Raw genomic sequence first — 16,311 nt, 5'->3', positions numbered from 1 at the left:
AGTTCTAGAGATACAATTTCTGGATAATTAATCATTTTATTAATAATGTTAACTTATTAATAAAATGGATCATTGACACTCTAGATTGAATGTCAAAAATCAATTATGGCAGTGAGCTGATAGTTTATATCTTCCTGAAGAGTGAGTGCTCCAGAGAGTAGCAATCAATCTGATGATTAACAACCCGAGAGAGTATCAGTATTATAATGAGAGGTGGATCCATTCTAATGAAGGTCTGAGGAATATAACTCTGAATATGTCATATTTCTAAATTGTCCAGCTTTGGAAATCTAATAAAAAATTTATTTTTGCCTATACTTGTATAGAGCATAATGAGCTTCCCAACCTGGGTGAGGTCTGAATAAAATTGAGGAGAAAGTTAATTCAAACTTATTATCAGCTATATCCTTCAAAAACTGAACAACTTACAGGCTTCTGAAAAAATCCTGATCCTAATTCAATAATATATTATTAACATGAGAAAGAAATAATCATTTCTCTCACATGCCTGAAGAAGAGAAGAGAGAAATTATAAATTGATTAACTCCTGTACATGACAGCCCTAGAAAAAGAGAAAGGAGAGAACAATAATAAAATTAATAGAAGAGTAGAAGAAAATGAAAGGACAATTGACTTGCTAAGTAAAATTGAGATCTATTTTTTCTGAAACATCAAAAAAAGTGACAACTCATGAGCAATTATTTTAAAAGGAGATTAAAATATGTCAACACAATTGTAATTGAAAAGGGAATGATCAACACAAACAGGAAAAGAAATTGACTGCCATCAGGTGATTGATATCTGGTTATATTATCATTTGTGTAATGAATTTATGTAGATTCTGTTGTACTATTTACGAATTAAACTAAAACTACTCTCCCCGGGAGACCTTGCCAATAAAAACATGGTAGAGAGAGAGCAATAGTATACTCATTATTCAGAATCTTCTATGTTTCTGGGTACTTTTTATCCTGAAAGAAACTTCGTTTTGGAGAGAAACCATGTGGTCAAAGATATAAATTAAATGGTGAAAAAACAAAACAAACAAACAAAAAAAAAACAGAACAGTCATGCAAAGAGAAGAGGAGGAGAACTTCAGTAAACACTCAACCTTCAAGACAGCAGAGAATAGAAGTACCAGGCAGAAATCTGAGAAATCTTCTTAGAACAGCAACTAGTATAAAATGCATAATAAATTAGTTAGCTAGCATTTATAGAGCATATACACAAGATAATGGAGTAGCAGGAAGCAATATACTGATCCTCCACCCCTTGCAAAATTCTTCCAAACAGATCTAAGAAATATATCAGACTGAATCCTGATGGCAAAATCCAAGAAAAAATCATATTGAGTTTTTTTTTTCCCCTAATTCAGGAGACAGATTAAAAGATATGTGGATAGGTATTAAGGACGGGGTCTGGTCAGAAGCAGCAGTGCTTGGAGCCCTCCAGCTTGCTTATAAGGGAAAGCTAGAGAGAACCTAGACCTATACTAAGGACTCTGTAGGCTGCAGAAACAAAAGGTAACTGGAAGTTTTGTTATTCATTATCCAGTTCCAGATCATGGATTCAGGATGAACTGCTGAATGGGAACTACATTCAGGAATGACTTTTAAGGTTGGGAGCCATCACAGGCCCTAAACTGAGTAGAACAAATTCAGAATCAAATAGTGGTAGTATGAATCCATCACAGGGGAAGTGCAGAACCTCAGTTCCAATTTCTTTCTCAATCCAAATCCTGCAGAGGAATGATTAGGACAGGAATTTGCAAGAATCACTTGCTTTGATGATTCAGAACCAATAGAGTTTCCAAGCTGGCTGATTGGTGGCTGAGTCCACAGCATTTTATTGTTCCTTAAACCCAAACCTGGATTAGAAACTTAACGTTATTCACTGAGGAATGGGGATGGGTGTGTGTGTGTGTGTGTGTGTGTGTGTGTGTGTGTGTGTGTGTGCAAAAAATTAGACTTTGCTTTGGATCAGACCACTTTGGGAGCACTGAAAGCTTGAAGATCCCCAGTCTAGACTTTTTTCTTAAAAGTTAATCCCTAATCTCAAGTCTTTAGTGATTAAGAAGACTAGAAAAATGATTAAATAACAACAATGCCACTGTAAAAACTTTTACCATGTCAGACTCTCCTTTCCTTTTGAGAGAAAGAAGAAAATTACTCTAACATGTAAAAGAGAAAACTTAAAAACATAGCTTGGCACAAATTTTACTAAAATTTGTGGAAGAGAGAAAGCATGAATTTAAGAAAAATTTGAAAATTATTTTAATAAATGAAATGAGAACACCAAAGGAAAAAAATTGGGAAAGAAATGAAAATTATGGAAGAATTGGAAAGGGAATTGACAGAATGGACAAAGTGAAAGCCAATGACTGCATAACAAGAAAACAAAATCAAAACACTAAAAAAAAGCTAGAGCTAGTAAACAGATTGAAAAGGAAGTGAAGAATAAGTGGATTTTCTTTTCAAAGAGGAACTCTGTCTGTGGTACATGATCTGGAGGAGCATTTCTCCTTCATGGCTCAGTGGCTGTAACACTTTTGGGAATGGGCAGCTATAATTACATGATAGTCCCATCAGTTCCTGTCCCAGGAAGCTCTAGTATTAAAGCGCTCATCTCATGGGAGAGTGGCAGGATCTGCTGGAAGAGCAACTCCTCTGTCTGGGAATAGTTAGGGACAGAGCTTGATTTCCCTTTTTTCTGCCGACAGAGAGAAGCACAGTGTAGCAGCATAATCCTCTTTCCTTAATTTAAAGCTTTTAGAAACACTAGAACCAGGATTCTGATGTCAAGGTTCTTAAATTTTAAATATAATCACAGCTATGTTCCATAGACACAAGTGACTTGTATATATTTCAATATTCTCAAAGTGACAAAAACCTTAAAATGACAATAGCTAGCATTTATATAGTTTGTTGAGTTACAAAATGCTTTTACATGCTATTTTATTTGAGCCTTACAATGGCTCTGTGAAACAAGTGTATTATTTCCCCCATTTTACAAATGGGGAAACTAGGCAAAGAGAAATTAAGTAACTTGCCCATCATCACACAGCTACTTATTAAAGTCAGGATTTAAACTCAACTCTTCCTGACTCCATAGATTTCTGGCCTACACAGTGCCAAGGCAGACAGGACAAAAATATATAGAATTAGAGACAACTGAATGAGACTGGCTATTTCTCTGAGATTTATTACAGTTTACTATTATGTCCCTTAATAGATTCTTAAATTCCTTTAGAACATAGGCTTTTTTGTTTTATCTCTCTATTCCAAATTTCTTGCACATAGTAGGTAATTAATAATTGTTTACTTGAAGTGTTGAATTGATTCTAGAGTATAATTTGTTATCAAAGTATTTCTAGAGCTAGAAGATTCTGTGTTTTCTGCCATCCTCAGATTTTATCAACTTTGAGGTTATATGACCTTGGTCAGGGATGTTGTTGAGGAGTTTCTTTATTAAGTAGATTTTCCATTAAGTCATCACAGAATAGCATTTTTTCCCAAATGATCTGGGATTCCCCTTTTCCTCCCAGTCCGATACACTAATAACTACAGATATACTTGCTTAACAGCATTATATCTGAAGGTTTTCTTGTTTTGGATCTCTGTTGGAGGTGATACTGCCCTCTGCTACCATTTGATCTTCAGCTACTACATAGGAAGAAAGGTCTTGTAAACTCTTTGATAGCCTCTTAGACGAGTTCTTCTGGGATATAAATCCCAACCAGTCACATCTAATCTATACAGAGAGACCCTTAAGCACCTCTAATTATGTCTTTTTAACTAACTCTTCTCCCTTCTCTTTCAGACTGAATATAAGTCATATTTGAATTGTGAATTATGGTCAGAAAATTTAATTCTGAACATACCTCTGATGTGGCAAATTATTCTTAGGGGCTTCTCTCAGAAAAATTGCAATGAACTGTGATGACATTATTTTAAAATATTTTTTATTAAAGCTTTTTATTTTCAAAATATATACATGGATAATTTTCTTTTTTTATTTTCTTTTTAAAATTTTATTTTATTTAATAATACATGGATAATTTTCAACATTCACTCTTACAAAATCTTATGTTCTAAATTTTTTCCCTCCCTTTCCCCACCCCGTCCTCTAGATAGCAAGTAATCGAATATATGTTAAACACATTCAATTCTTCTATACATATTTCTACAAATATCATGATGCACAAAAAAAATCAGATCAAAAAGGAAAAAAAAAATGAAAGAAAACAAAATGCAAGCAAACAACAACAAGAAAGTGAAAATACTATGTTGTGATCCACACTCAATTCCTGCAGTCCTCTCTGGGTGCAGATGGCTCTTTTTAACACAAAACCATTGGAATTGATCTGAATCATGTGATAATATTCTTACACTTTTTCCTTCTCCCTTCATATGTGCTCGTATACACACATACACACACATACACACACATACACACACAGTGTTGCATGTAAATTACAGAGACTGGAGACTGGGCTGGGTAGAAAAGAATGAAAAGTGCTGGTGACCCTTCCTCTATCTCCTACCAGCAATTAAAATTGCTCTCCCTACACCAAATATCCTAAAACATTTAAAAAATAAATGGAAGGAGGTTGTAAAGGGATAAAATTCAATGTTTGCGTTTCCCCAAGGCACAATCCTACTTCATTCTTGAATGGTTCAAAAGTGCCATTACTCCTTTTTAATAAGTGATAATAGAAGTTCCTTACCTGATTTGGGATGGAGAATGCCACACACTGCAAGCTGCCATCTGCACCCAGAGAGGACTGCAGGAATTGAGTGTGGATCACAACATAGTATTTTCACTTTTTTGTTGTTGTTTGCTTGCATTTTGTTTTCTTTCATTTTGTTTTCCTTTTTGATCTGATTTTTTTTGTGCATCATGATATTTGTGGAAATATGTATAGAAGAATTGAATGTGTTTAACATATATTCGATTACTTGCTATCTAGAGTATCTATGTAGACATGCACGTTTGCTTACTGAAGGGCTTCCAGAGCCTTATGGACTTAACTTTGTGGACTGTAACATTACATGACATTAAGTACAATGTTTCTAGTTCTTTCCACTGGGACAAAGAACATAATAAGATAGATACTCTGAAGTTCCTTCTGAGATTTTATGATTCTGTAACATTTGCTGCCTCTTCCCCATATATGGACAGAAAAGGTTTATCAAATTCCAACATTCTTTTCAGATCTGTAACTTCTTTGTTTGTCAAGGTCTGAAAAAAGCACATTAAAGTCACCTAAATTATTGTCCCACCATGGACATCTTTCTGCAATTCATTTAGTTTTTCCTTTAAGTCCTCATTTGCCATTGTATTTGGAGTACATATATGTGAATATTACACATGACATACACACATAATGTAATATTGATATTTCCTCATTCATGATGCCTTCAGACATAATATGTTTAAGTTGGCCTCTTTCTTGACAGTATTTTACTGTTACCCCATCTAAGACTTTGGCTGAAACTTTTGCTTTATTAGATTCGTAGGAAACATTAATAAATTTCATTCAGGACCTTAAACTTTTTTGTGTGTTTTATAGATATTTATTGGAATCCTCACAAAATGTTAAGTCATTATAATTGATAGCGACAATAATTATCTAATTTAGCATGATTCAGTATGATTGATCTGATCCTACAAGATGTTATGGGCCAGAACTTGAAACAAGTACTAAGTGGAACTGAGGAGACAATGGCTAAATCTAGTTTAGCATTGATTTAATCCTACAACAAATAATGGTTTCCCAGTGATATAATGATTGGTGTGTACTCAGCATACAGCATATAAGCTAGAAGCTCTCAGGGACAGGGACAGGAGCTCACTCTCAGAGACGGAGACAGAATCATTCCATTTTCCACCTTTGTGCTGGCTGGAGACATTCAGAGGGATCTAGGAGTTGAAGCTCAAGATTTTGAAGGACACAATAAAGGCCTGGATTTTAACTCCTGGCTGTATTTGAAGTGATTATTACTCTGAACCAAAACTAAGGCTGCCTCCAGAAAACCTCCCCAAGAAACCTGCTCCACACAGAGAACGATCATATATTATAAAAAAGAAGAGAACAACATATGTATTAGCTATGTGCAGTAGTTTGTTGGATCTGTTTTCTAATCCATTCTTCAATACTTTCAATTTATGGAAAAGTTTAGGTGATTAACAAAAATTTATAATTATTTTTCTCTCCATCAAATCTACTACATAAAAAAAAATCAATACTAGGCATCAATGTATAACTCATTTTGCCTAATACAATTAATTAATAACCAATTGCTTTTATTTATTTTTAGTTTGATTATAGCATTAATCCTATACTTCTTCCTTTAGGAAAGCTAGTCCTAACAGCTAGGCCAGACTAACATAGTCCTAAAGGTTTAGTTGCAGGGGTCCTTGGGCCAGATGCAGCAGCTGAGGACATTTATCCCTCTCACCCAGGGCTATGAAGTTTCTTTATTTAAAGGCCCACAAAACAAAGTTTTTGTTTTTACTATAGTCCGGCCCTCCAACTGTCTGAGGGACAGTGAACTGGCCCCCTATTTAAAAAGTTTGAGGACCCCTGGGAGTCACTTAGTGGATAGATTAATAAAACTACCGTTTAATAGCAGATAATTTAGAATAAGATTATAACAGTTTTTTGGGTTTTGTTTTGTTTTTTGCTGAGGTAATTGGGGTTAAGTGACTTGCCCAGGTCACACAGCTAGGAGATGTTGAGTGTCTGAGGTCACATTTAAACTCAGGTCCTCCTGACTTCAGGGCTGGTGCTCCATCCACTGTACTACCTAGCTGCCTTAGAGGTTTTTTTTTTTTTTTTTTTTAAAGCCTAAGATTCCCTTTCTACCAGAAAGTGGGGTTGACAAGAGATTAAATTCCCCTTTCTGGCAATTGTAGAAAGGTTGGAGGAGGTTAAGTGCTTCTTTCCAGTCTTAGTGGATAAGCTCCTTTTTTGGAAGAAGAGGCACTAGTCTAAGTTGACTAATGGAATATTCTAAGATGGGGGAAGGGGACAAGTTTCTCTTTCCTACTATACTTTCTGATTATAAAAATTGTGAATCAAGAACTTCCTGGATAGGATTAAGAAAGCCTGGGAAAAGCCTTGTCCAGTTGAATTATGTTCAAAATAAGTTTATGTATTTCTTTTATTCTTTTTTCTGTTATAAAATTCAGCTCTGTAAATCACTTCTGGTCTCTGAACTCTGAGGAGTCAAATGACTAGATTTAGTATGCAAATGTTAGCTTTGCAAATTAAATCATAGATGGCTTGGTAACTTTGTCTTCATTTTGCTTTTTATCTCAGATAATTTTAACAAAACCCAGTCTCACCCTCAAGAAACTCTTCCTCTCCATCTCTACTTCCCCCCATTCTCTATTTACATGGTCCATTTCAATTCTGATCTCAATCTACTTTTATTGATATATACATATATATGTATATATATAGACTATGGATCAGAAAGCCTCCTCCGATTCATTCCTTCTGTTTGAATAACTTTCTCATCACCCTATGTTTAAAAATGCTGATTCACTTCTATTTCTTTCTTTAGAACAAAGTTTTTTAAATTATGGGTCACCATCCCATATGGAGTTGCTTAACTGAATGTGGGGGTTGTGAAAATTTTGGTAACAATAAAAAATATCAGATATTCTGTCAAGCTATTATTCTTTTGATAGTATTTTATTTATTGCTGAGGCAATTGGGGTTGTGACTGGCCCAGAATCGCACAGCTAGGAAATATTAAGCTTCTGAGATCATATTTGAACTGGTTCTCCTGACTTCAGGATTGGTACTCTATCCACTGTGCCATCTAGCTGCCCAATAGTATTTTATTTTTCCAAATACATGTAAAGAAGTTTCCAACATTCATTTTTATAAGACTTGTGTTTCACATTTTTCTCCTTTTCTGTTGTCTGTCCCCTCCCCAAGTCAGCAAATAATCTTATAGGTTAAATATGTGCAATTCTATTTCTTTTGTTCTCATTTACAATTTTATATCCATTTAAAAAAATTAAATCTTTTTATTTTCAAAACATATACATGGATAATTTTTCAACACTGACCCCTGCAAAACCTTGTGTTCTAAATTCCGCCCCCCCCTTTTGCTACACCCCTTCCCCTAGATGGCAAATAATCCAATATATGTTAAACATGTTAAAAATATGTTAAATTCAAAATATGTGAACATATTCATACAATTGTCTTGCTGCACAAGAAAAATCAAAAATGAAAAAAAAAGAGAAACAAAATGCAAGCAAACAACAAAAAAAGTGAAAATCTATGTTGTGATCCAGACTCAGTTCCCACAATTCTCTCTCTGGATATAGATGGCTCTCTGCATCACAAGAGCATTAGAACTGGCTCTCATTGTTTTAAAGAACCTGTCCATCAGAATTGATCATCTTATAATCTTATTGCCATGTACAATGATCTCCTGGTTCTGCTCATTTCACTCAGCATCACTTCATGTAAGTCTTTAGGTCTCTCTGAAATTATCCTGCTGATTGTTTCTTATAGAACAATAATATTCCATAACATTCATATATCATAACTTATTCAACCATTCTCCAACTGATGGGCATCCACTGTTTCCAGTTTTATGCCACTATAAAAAGGACTGCCATAAACATTGTGTGCAATTCTTTTAAACATATTTCCATATTTGTCATGTTGTACAAGGAAAAAAAAATCAAGATTAAAAGGGAAAAAATAAGAAAAAAAAGAAACAAAAAAGGTGAAAATACTATATACTTCAATCTATATTCGGTCTCCATATTCTTTCTCTGGATATGGATAGCATTTTTCTATTCCAATTCTTTGTCTGTATCGTGGAAAAGAGCCAAGCCTATCACAGTTCATCATCACATAATCTTGTTAACGTGTACAATGTTCCAAATTTGAATTCTTTTTGTAATTCTTTTAGTATTCAAATTTGCTTTCATCTTTAATGGAAAATTATATGTATACCTAAGAATTGTTTGAAAATAAATGTATGACATCAGTAAATGTTTGATTAATATATCTATTTTATATTTCTATATATCTAGGGTTGTGTTAAAAAGTTTCTCAGATGAAAAGGGGTCACAAGAGGAAAACATTTAAGAAGTCCTGATTTAGGTAAGATACTATTCTGGTATCAGTCTGGGTATTATTCCCCTTGAAGCTGTTTGATCCACTTAGCACAATGCTGGAAAGCAAGACCTTACTGCTTATTGACTTGATATATAAAATAATTCTTTCAATTATGAATTGTGGAACAGAAACTAGACTGCATTGAGAAAACGCCTTATATTGATAAATTATTATGGTACAGTGGATAAATAGAACTCTGGAGTTCAAATCTGGACTAGACACTTAATGTGATCCTAGGCAAATTGTTTAATTGCTGTTTGCCTCAGTTTTCCAACTGCAAAATGGGGTTAATAGCAGCACCAAATGCAGAGTTGTGAGGAACAAATGAAAACTGGTTAGCACAGTGGCTGGAACATAGTAAGCACTATACAATCCCTTTCTGGTCCTCTAGATCAAGTTTGTGGTTTGTGGGCCACAAATTTGACACTTTTGTTCTAGATGAACTTTTCCATCTCCAATCTTCTACATGATCTTTTGCATCTCAGACTCAGCATGTCCAAAGAACTTATTTTCCCCCTCAAAAACTACCATCCTCCTCCAAATATCCCTATTTCTTTTGAATACTGTGGAAAGATCATGGGATTTGCAATTAAAGGACCAGCCTTTGGATATTAGCTCTGCCACTCATTTGACTCCAAGCAAGTAATTTCATCTCTCTAAAGCTGTTTTCTCATTTGTCAAGTGAGGAGAGTTGAATAGATGACTTCTGAGACCCTTTCAGCTTCACATTTGTGATCAAATGAACTTCAGTCATGAAATAGAATGAAAACTCCTTAAGTGCATGAAATTTTTTTCTTTGTATCTTGTCAGCTAGACACTGAAGTGCTAAATTGAATCCTGAACGATTCCATTGTCTCATCTCCATTTCCAATCACCCATCATCCCAGTCTTGAAGCTGCTTTTCCAACATTTCCAGGCATCAGTCCTCCTCCAGGCAATTACATTGTTCACTCTCTCAGTTCAGACAGCTCCATCACTTCTTGCCTGAACTATTAAATTTTCTAATACATCTTTTCCCTCATTAAGCTATTCTCACAACTCCCAAAACAATCTGTGAGGGATGTCTTCCTATGCTACCTTGCTCTAAAACATTCAAAAATTCATTGGTGTCTCCAGTATCAAATATCTTAGCCTGGTAAAATACCAGGCTTTAACCTTGCATGGTAATTTCAACTCAATAACTGCTTTTATATAGTACTTTAAAGCTTGGAAAATGTTTTCCTCACAATCATGATTTGAGGTCTGTGGTGCAGATATTATCGCACTTTTAGAAGAATTTGAATTTTAGCATTTCTAATGATCCTATAAGCAATTAGTGACAGAAGTAGGACTTGAAGAGGTTTCCCTCCTCCAGACTCCGTTGTTCTATTCACTAAAGTGTGGGACTTGTCAAACCTGCTTTTTACTTTTTTCGTATTATTTGCCTTCATAATCCTGCTCTCTCCCCCCCCCCCCCCCAAAAAAAGCTGGCATTCTACCTATAGTAACTTTTCACTAGGCATTCCCAGAAAATACTCTCTCCTCACTTCTGTCCCTGGGAATACTTAGTTTACTTCAAGGCTCTTAGCTAAGAGCTAAGTTCTTTCTTCCAATATACTTTCCCTTTTTGCCAAGTTAGTACTCTCTTTCCTCTTTTACTACATATTTGGTCATGCCTTCTTACATGCTTTCAAATTTAATGCCTTACTTCAACTGTAAGCTTCTAGAGGGAAAGAACTTTTTGTTTTGTACACTCAATACCTAGCCCAGTGCCTTGATCATAGGTATTTGATATTTTAACACTTAATAATTTCCTTATTAAGACAGTCATTTTCATAACTTTAATGCAAAGATAATAGAATTTAAGAGCTATGCTTTCAGGCTAATTATGTATGGACAAAAATCTTTACCATGTAAGAGGTGTCTAGAACATGTGTAACTCTAGATAATTTCAGTCTTTTACAGGTTTTTTGTAGAAGATCCTCTGCAAAAAAAAAATTACCACATAAGTATGTTAAATCTCTTGAACAAATAAATGATTAAATATATTATACTTTTATATCTTTTATGGTAGATTTAGAGAAGTTCTACTAAAATTAGTTGATTATTTTAACGGAAAACTTTTTATAGTAAAGTAGGAGAGTTGTAATCATCTAAACTGTCCAGTTTTGTTGGCAACATCTAAAATACCATAGTCTGGAATAAGGTGGACATCCATCAAGCTGGATCCATGTGCTAACCTTGGCCACATCAATGTCATACAGCTTCCTTACCATCTGTTTGATCTGCTGCTTGTTGGTCTGGAAGTTCACAAGAAAGATGAGGACGTTGTCCTCAGTCTTCTTCATAGGAGACCTCAGTAGTCAAGGGAAACTTGATGGCATAGCGATCAAGCTTCTTCTCGAGGCGCACTTTTCCAAGGGTATTTAGGCTGCCTTCAAAGTCTTGGTCAGTGTAAGGTGAGGGAAGTTTGGATTTTTTTAGTGGCTACGGATGTCCTTCACTACCTCCTTCTTGGCCTTCAAGGCTTTGGACTTGACTTGTCTTGGGAGGGACAACCATTTCCTTCTTCATCTTGGGGGAAAATTGAGTTGATATTTTAAAATGGGTCTTAAAAAAAATATATAATTTATAAAAATCTTGGATTGAGTCAGAAGACCCGGCTTCAAATGCTCTTTGGGTTCATATTTTCTTTGTGACTTAAGGCTAGTCACTTACCCCTTGTAGTTTCAGTTTCCTCATCTACACAAAAGACAGGGTAGGCTAAGGTCCTTTTTTAGCCCTAAACCCATGATCCCATCTAGAATAATAATCACATTATTCCTTTCACTAAGAATAAAAACCTTCAGTATCCCCTCCAAATCCTAAGTTCAGCTTAAGTTGATCTGATTCCACGAAATCTAGGCTAATAAGTGTAGTTCAATGTCTCTATCTCTTCTGAAACTAAGGATGCAACACAATTATTAAATAATTAAGTGGAGGTGGAGCCAAGATGATGGAGAAAAGGCAGCAACTAGTCTGAGCTCTCCCTGAAATTTTTCTAAACACCTTCTATTATAATGCCATAAAACAATTTTGGAGTGGCAGAATCCACAAAAGGAAAGGAAATAATTTTCCAAGCAAAGACAACTTAAGATTAGCAGGAAAAGTCTGTTGAAGCTGAATGAGAGTAGAGGCATTAGGAGTCATTAAATTTACAGTGACTGCTTCTGGAGCTCTTAGTCCATGAATTAGAAGATTGTAAGGGACTTCTTTGCTGGCACTAGGGGCAGGACTATTGCCTTTCTCATATTCAGATCCAGATTGTAGTCCCTGTTGGCAGTCTCAGAACACAGAAGTACTCCTAAGCTTGTAGGCCACAGTAGAGCAGGGACCCTTGTCAAGTTCCAGGGCAGAAGAGAGTGTGTGGTCACTCACAGACCAGAGCAGAGGCCAGAAGAGTAGTAAATACCTCTCCTTAGATGACCACTTTGGAAGAAATGAAAACTTAGCAGTCTCCAGAAATATCTGAAAACAACTACACAAAACTCCTGAAGATTGGGACAGTGAGTCACCCTGAAAAACAAGCTCCACTTTTAAAAAACGAGTAGTAGACTGGAAAAATGAGCAAACAAAAGAAAAAATTCCGACCATAGAAAGTTACTATGGTGACAAGGAAATCAAAACATATCGGAAGATAAAAGTTAAAGCTCCTATATCCAAAGCTTCAAAGAAAAATATGAATTGGTCTTAGGCCATGGAAGAGTTCAAAAAGGATTTTAAAAATCAATTAAGAGTAGCAGAGGAAAAATAGAAAAAAGAAATCAGTAATGCAAGAAAATCATGAAAAAAGAGACAACAGCTTGTTAAAAGAAAAAAAATGCTAAAGAAATGACATCTTAAACAACTAGGCCAAAGCTCACTGAAGAAAATAATTCCTTAAAATTTAAATATGAGCAAATGGAAGCTAATGACTTCATGAGGAATCAAGAAACAATAAAACAAAACCCAAGAAAATTTAAAAAAATAGAAAAAACTGAAATAACTCATTGAAAAAATAACCGACCTAAAACAGCAAATTAAACCCAGGAGAGGTATTTAAAAAATTATTGTCTTACTTGAGAGCCATGATTTAAAAAAACAAAAAAGCCTAGACATCACCTTGTAAGAAATCATCGAGGAAAACTGTTTTGATATTCTAGAACCAGAGGGTAAATTAGGAAGTGGAAAGAATCCAGTAATCATCTCATGAGAGATTCCCAAATGCAAACTCCCAGCAATATTGTAGCCAAATTCCCAAGCTTCCAGGTTATTGTAACCACAAAAAACCAATTCAACTATCACGGAGCCACAAACAAGAACACACACACAGATTTTGCAGCTTCTACATTAAAGGATCAGAGGGTTTGGAATATGATATTCTGGAGGACAAAGGAACTAGGATTACAACCAAGAATCACTTATCCAGCAAAACTGAGTATAATCTTTCATGAGTAAAAATGATTATCAATGAAATAGAGAACTTTCAAACAATTTTTATGAAAAGACCAGAGCTGAATAGAAAATGACTTTCAAATAAAAAAAAGTATAAAAAGGTAAACAAAAAAGAGAAATCATAAGGCATTCAATAAAGTTAAGCTCTTTACTTTCTTATGGGAAAAGATGACACTTATAACTCCTAAGAACATTCTCATTACTATGACAGTTAGAAATAATATATATATATATAGAGGGCAGAAGTGTGTATTGAATATAAAGGGATAATTATATATATATGATTAAGGGGTGAGAAAAGAATGGACTGGGGAAAGAGAAAGGCAGAACAGGGCAAATTATCTTACATGAAATAATAAAAAAAATAGATTTGTTAATTTGGCTTACTGAATTTTTTAAAGTTTTCTTTATATATATGTATCATTGTGATTTTTTGCAATATGCCGCAAATTGCAAAAAATCTCCGATTATCAATGGCCCATGAATAGCCCAAAATATGAAAGAAATGTGTAACCCATAAATGTTGAGAGATGACATTTCTGTAAGGAAACCAGTTTCTTGGGGTACAAACTTTGATTTCTGTCTTTGTATCTCCAGTCACCCACAATGCCAGGCAATTAATGTTTCTTTTTTGATTAAGTAGCAAATTGTACTTTTTGCTATCTTAGGTTGTGAAGTCCTTGAGATTCATGTGTTAAAACTGCTCTGTATTCTCCTTGAACTCTTAAAGATGTTGGCAGATGCTCAGGATTTGCTGATATCAATGAAGACATACTGAAATGAATACATATCTAAAGAATCTGATACAAAAAAAAGACAGCTAAAATTTTGAAAGAAGACAATTTATATTTTAGAAACTATTTATTTTAGAAATAGACATTTCTACAAAAAACATTTATATATAAATATATATATTATATAAAAGGCTCCTCCCAACAACCAAACTGGATGGTACCCTTCATCTGAATCACCAGGAAAAGTGATTCTTATTCTTCATTATTATTTTCCAATTAAGCTCTTAATTTCTCAAGTAAAGTAGTCATGCCTTTGCTGTTTTCCTCTTTTTCCAATGTGGGGATGAGGCTTTTCAGTCCAGATTTAATTTTATTTACCACTTCTGGATCAGGGCTTTGGAGCAGACTGAATAAAGAGAGGGGGAAAAAAAAAACAACTTATTTTAATGAAATTTCAAATGATCTCCTTTAGGTTAAGTGACAAAATTTCTGAGTTAGATACCAAGAGATGTCACTTAATCTAACTCCCTCAATTTTATACATGAGAAAACTGAGGTCCATAGAGTTTAAGTGACTATTCCAACATCATCCAGGTGTTATGTGATAGAGACGTTACGCAAACACAGATTCCTTGACATCAGTTCAATGCCTTTTCACCTATACTATACAACCTCAAGAAAATTGGTATAGAGACCCAAGAAAGAGGGAAGAGATCCCCTATGTACAAAAATATTTATAGCAGCTCTTTGGGGGAAAGCAAAGAACTAGAAACTGAAGTGGTGGCCATCAATTGGAGAATAATTAAACAAATTATGACCTATGAATGTGAAAGAATAACACTGTACTGTAAGAGATGAGGAAACAAATTTCAGAGATATGGAAAGACTTGTATGAACTGATGCAGACAGAAGAAAGAATTAGGAGAATAATGTATACTAAAACATCAATAGCATAAGGCATTCTTAGGTCACTCTTCCAATTTATACAGATTGCATATGTGTACTACTGGATAATGATGTGAGACTTGTTTTATGGGTCTTGTCTTCTTTACTGATTTTTCAGCACAAAAGGAAAGGCCTTATATCTCTTTGTTCTGCAATCCTGTGTGCTCTGTGAAGTGTTATATAAAATACAGATATACTTTCTGAATAAGTAGTAAATCAACAAATATACATGAGGGGCTTTTGAGTTTTTAATGTTCTTTGATTTTTTTTTGATGACAATACATAGTGCTAAATTTCCTTAAGTTTAGTGTATTTTAATAATCCTGAAAAGTAAGTACAAGGCATTTACTGCCAAGTCTCAGTATCTTTTCAAGCATTTGATCCTACTAAGAATGAAAATTTTACATAAATAAGAAAGGAAAAAATGCTACTGTAGCATCAAAAAGGCAAAAATTTAGCTGAGGCCTAATAAAATTAATCTTAAATTGTCAATCAAGAAAACAAGGAGGAAACATGCACAGTTACATGGCCAAAAAGCAGGTCACTGACCTAAAATAAAGCCATAATATATTAGATATGGTAACTAAGGGAACTATGACAACATGTGATAGGCAGAGAAGTAAGATTAGTTGAGTGGCCTAACATACTTAGAAATCGGTAAGCAATTGTCACAAGAAAAGACAAGTGAATAAAGATGATGAAGCTAAGCTTCAAGGAAGAACGAACAGCAACAAGAAAATATAGGCATTAATTGTATTTAACATAGACTCTTATCCTTTGGGATTTTAAAATCTAAAATAAATCCATCTTAGTATTTTTGCCATATCTCACATTACATAAAGTAGAAATCCGTTATCTCTACTTATATACAGATTATTGAGAATATGACTTGTTATATAGATATGCAAAAGAATAGTGAAAAGGGCTTCCCCATTACAGGGCAAACCTTTAATTCCTCAATAATTGGTCTATCTCCTAAACTCCATCATTCTAATGGATTTGGAGATTTGTGTTACACCCTGGCTTT

At 34.5% G+C, this 16,311-nt stretch overlaps 1 protein-coding gene across 2 annotated transcripts in view; it reads right to left on the bottom strand.

The window, feature by feature from the left end:
* Positions 1–14,448: 14,448 nt before the first annotated feature.
* The window catches only part of PUM3 (pumilio RNA binding family member 3), a 33,091-nt gene continuing 31,228 nt past the window's right edge, over positions 14,449–16,311 (bottom strand). For both annotated transcript variants that reach the window (XM_051988004.1, XM_051988013.1), the window contains exon 18: positions 14,449–14,746. In XM_051988004.1, the coding sequence (XP_051843964.1) occupies positions 14,617–14,746 (130 nt within the window). In that variant the 3' untranslated portion in view covers positions 14,449–14,616. The remainder of the gene's footprint in view (positions 14,747–16,311) is intronic.

This window comes from Antechinus flavipes, chromosome 1 (assembly GCF_016432865.1).
Source record: "Antechinus flavipes isolate AdamAnt ecotype Samford, QLD, Australia chromosome 1, AdamAnt_v2, whole genome shotgun sequence".
In the NCBI taxonomy this organism is placed as follows: domain Eukaryota; kingdom Metazoa; phylum Chordata; class Mammalia; order Dasyuromorphia; family Dasyuridae; genus Antechinus; species Antechinus flavipes.
This window is presented reverse-complemented; position numbering and strand designations above follow the sequence as displayed.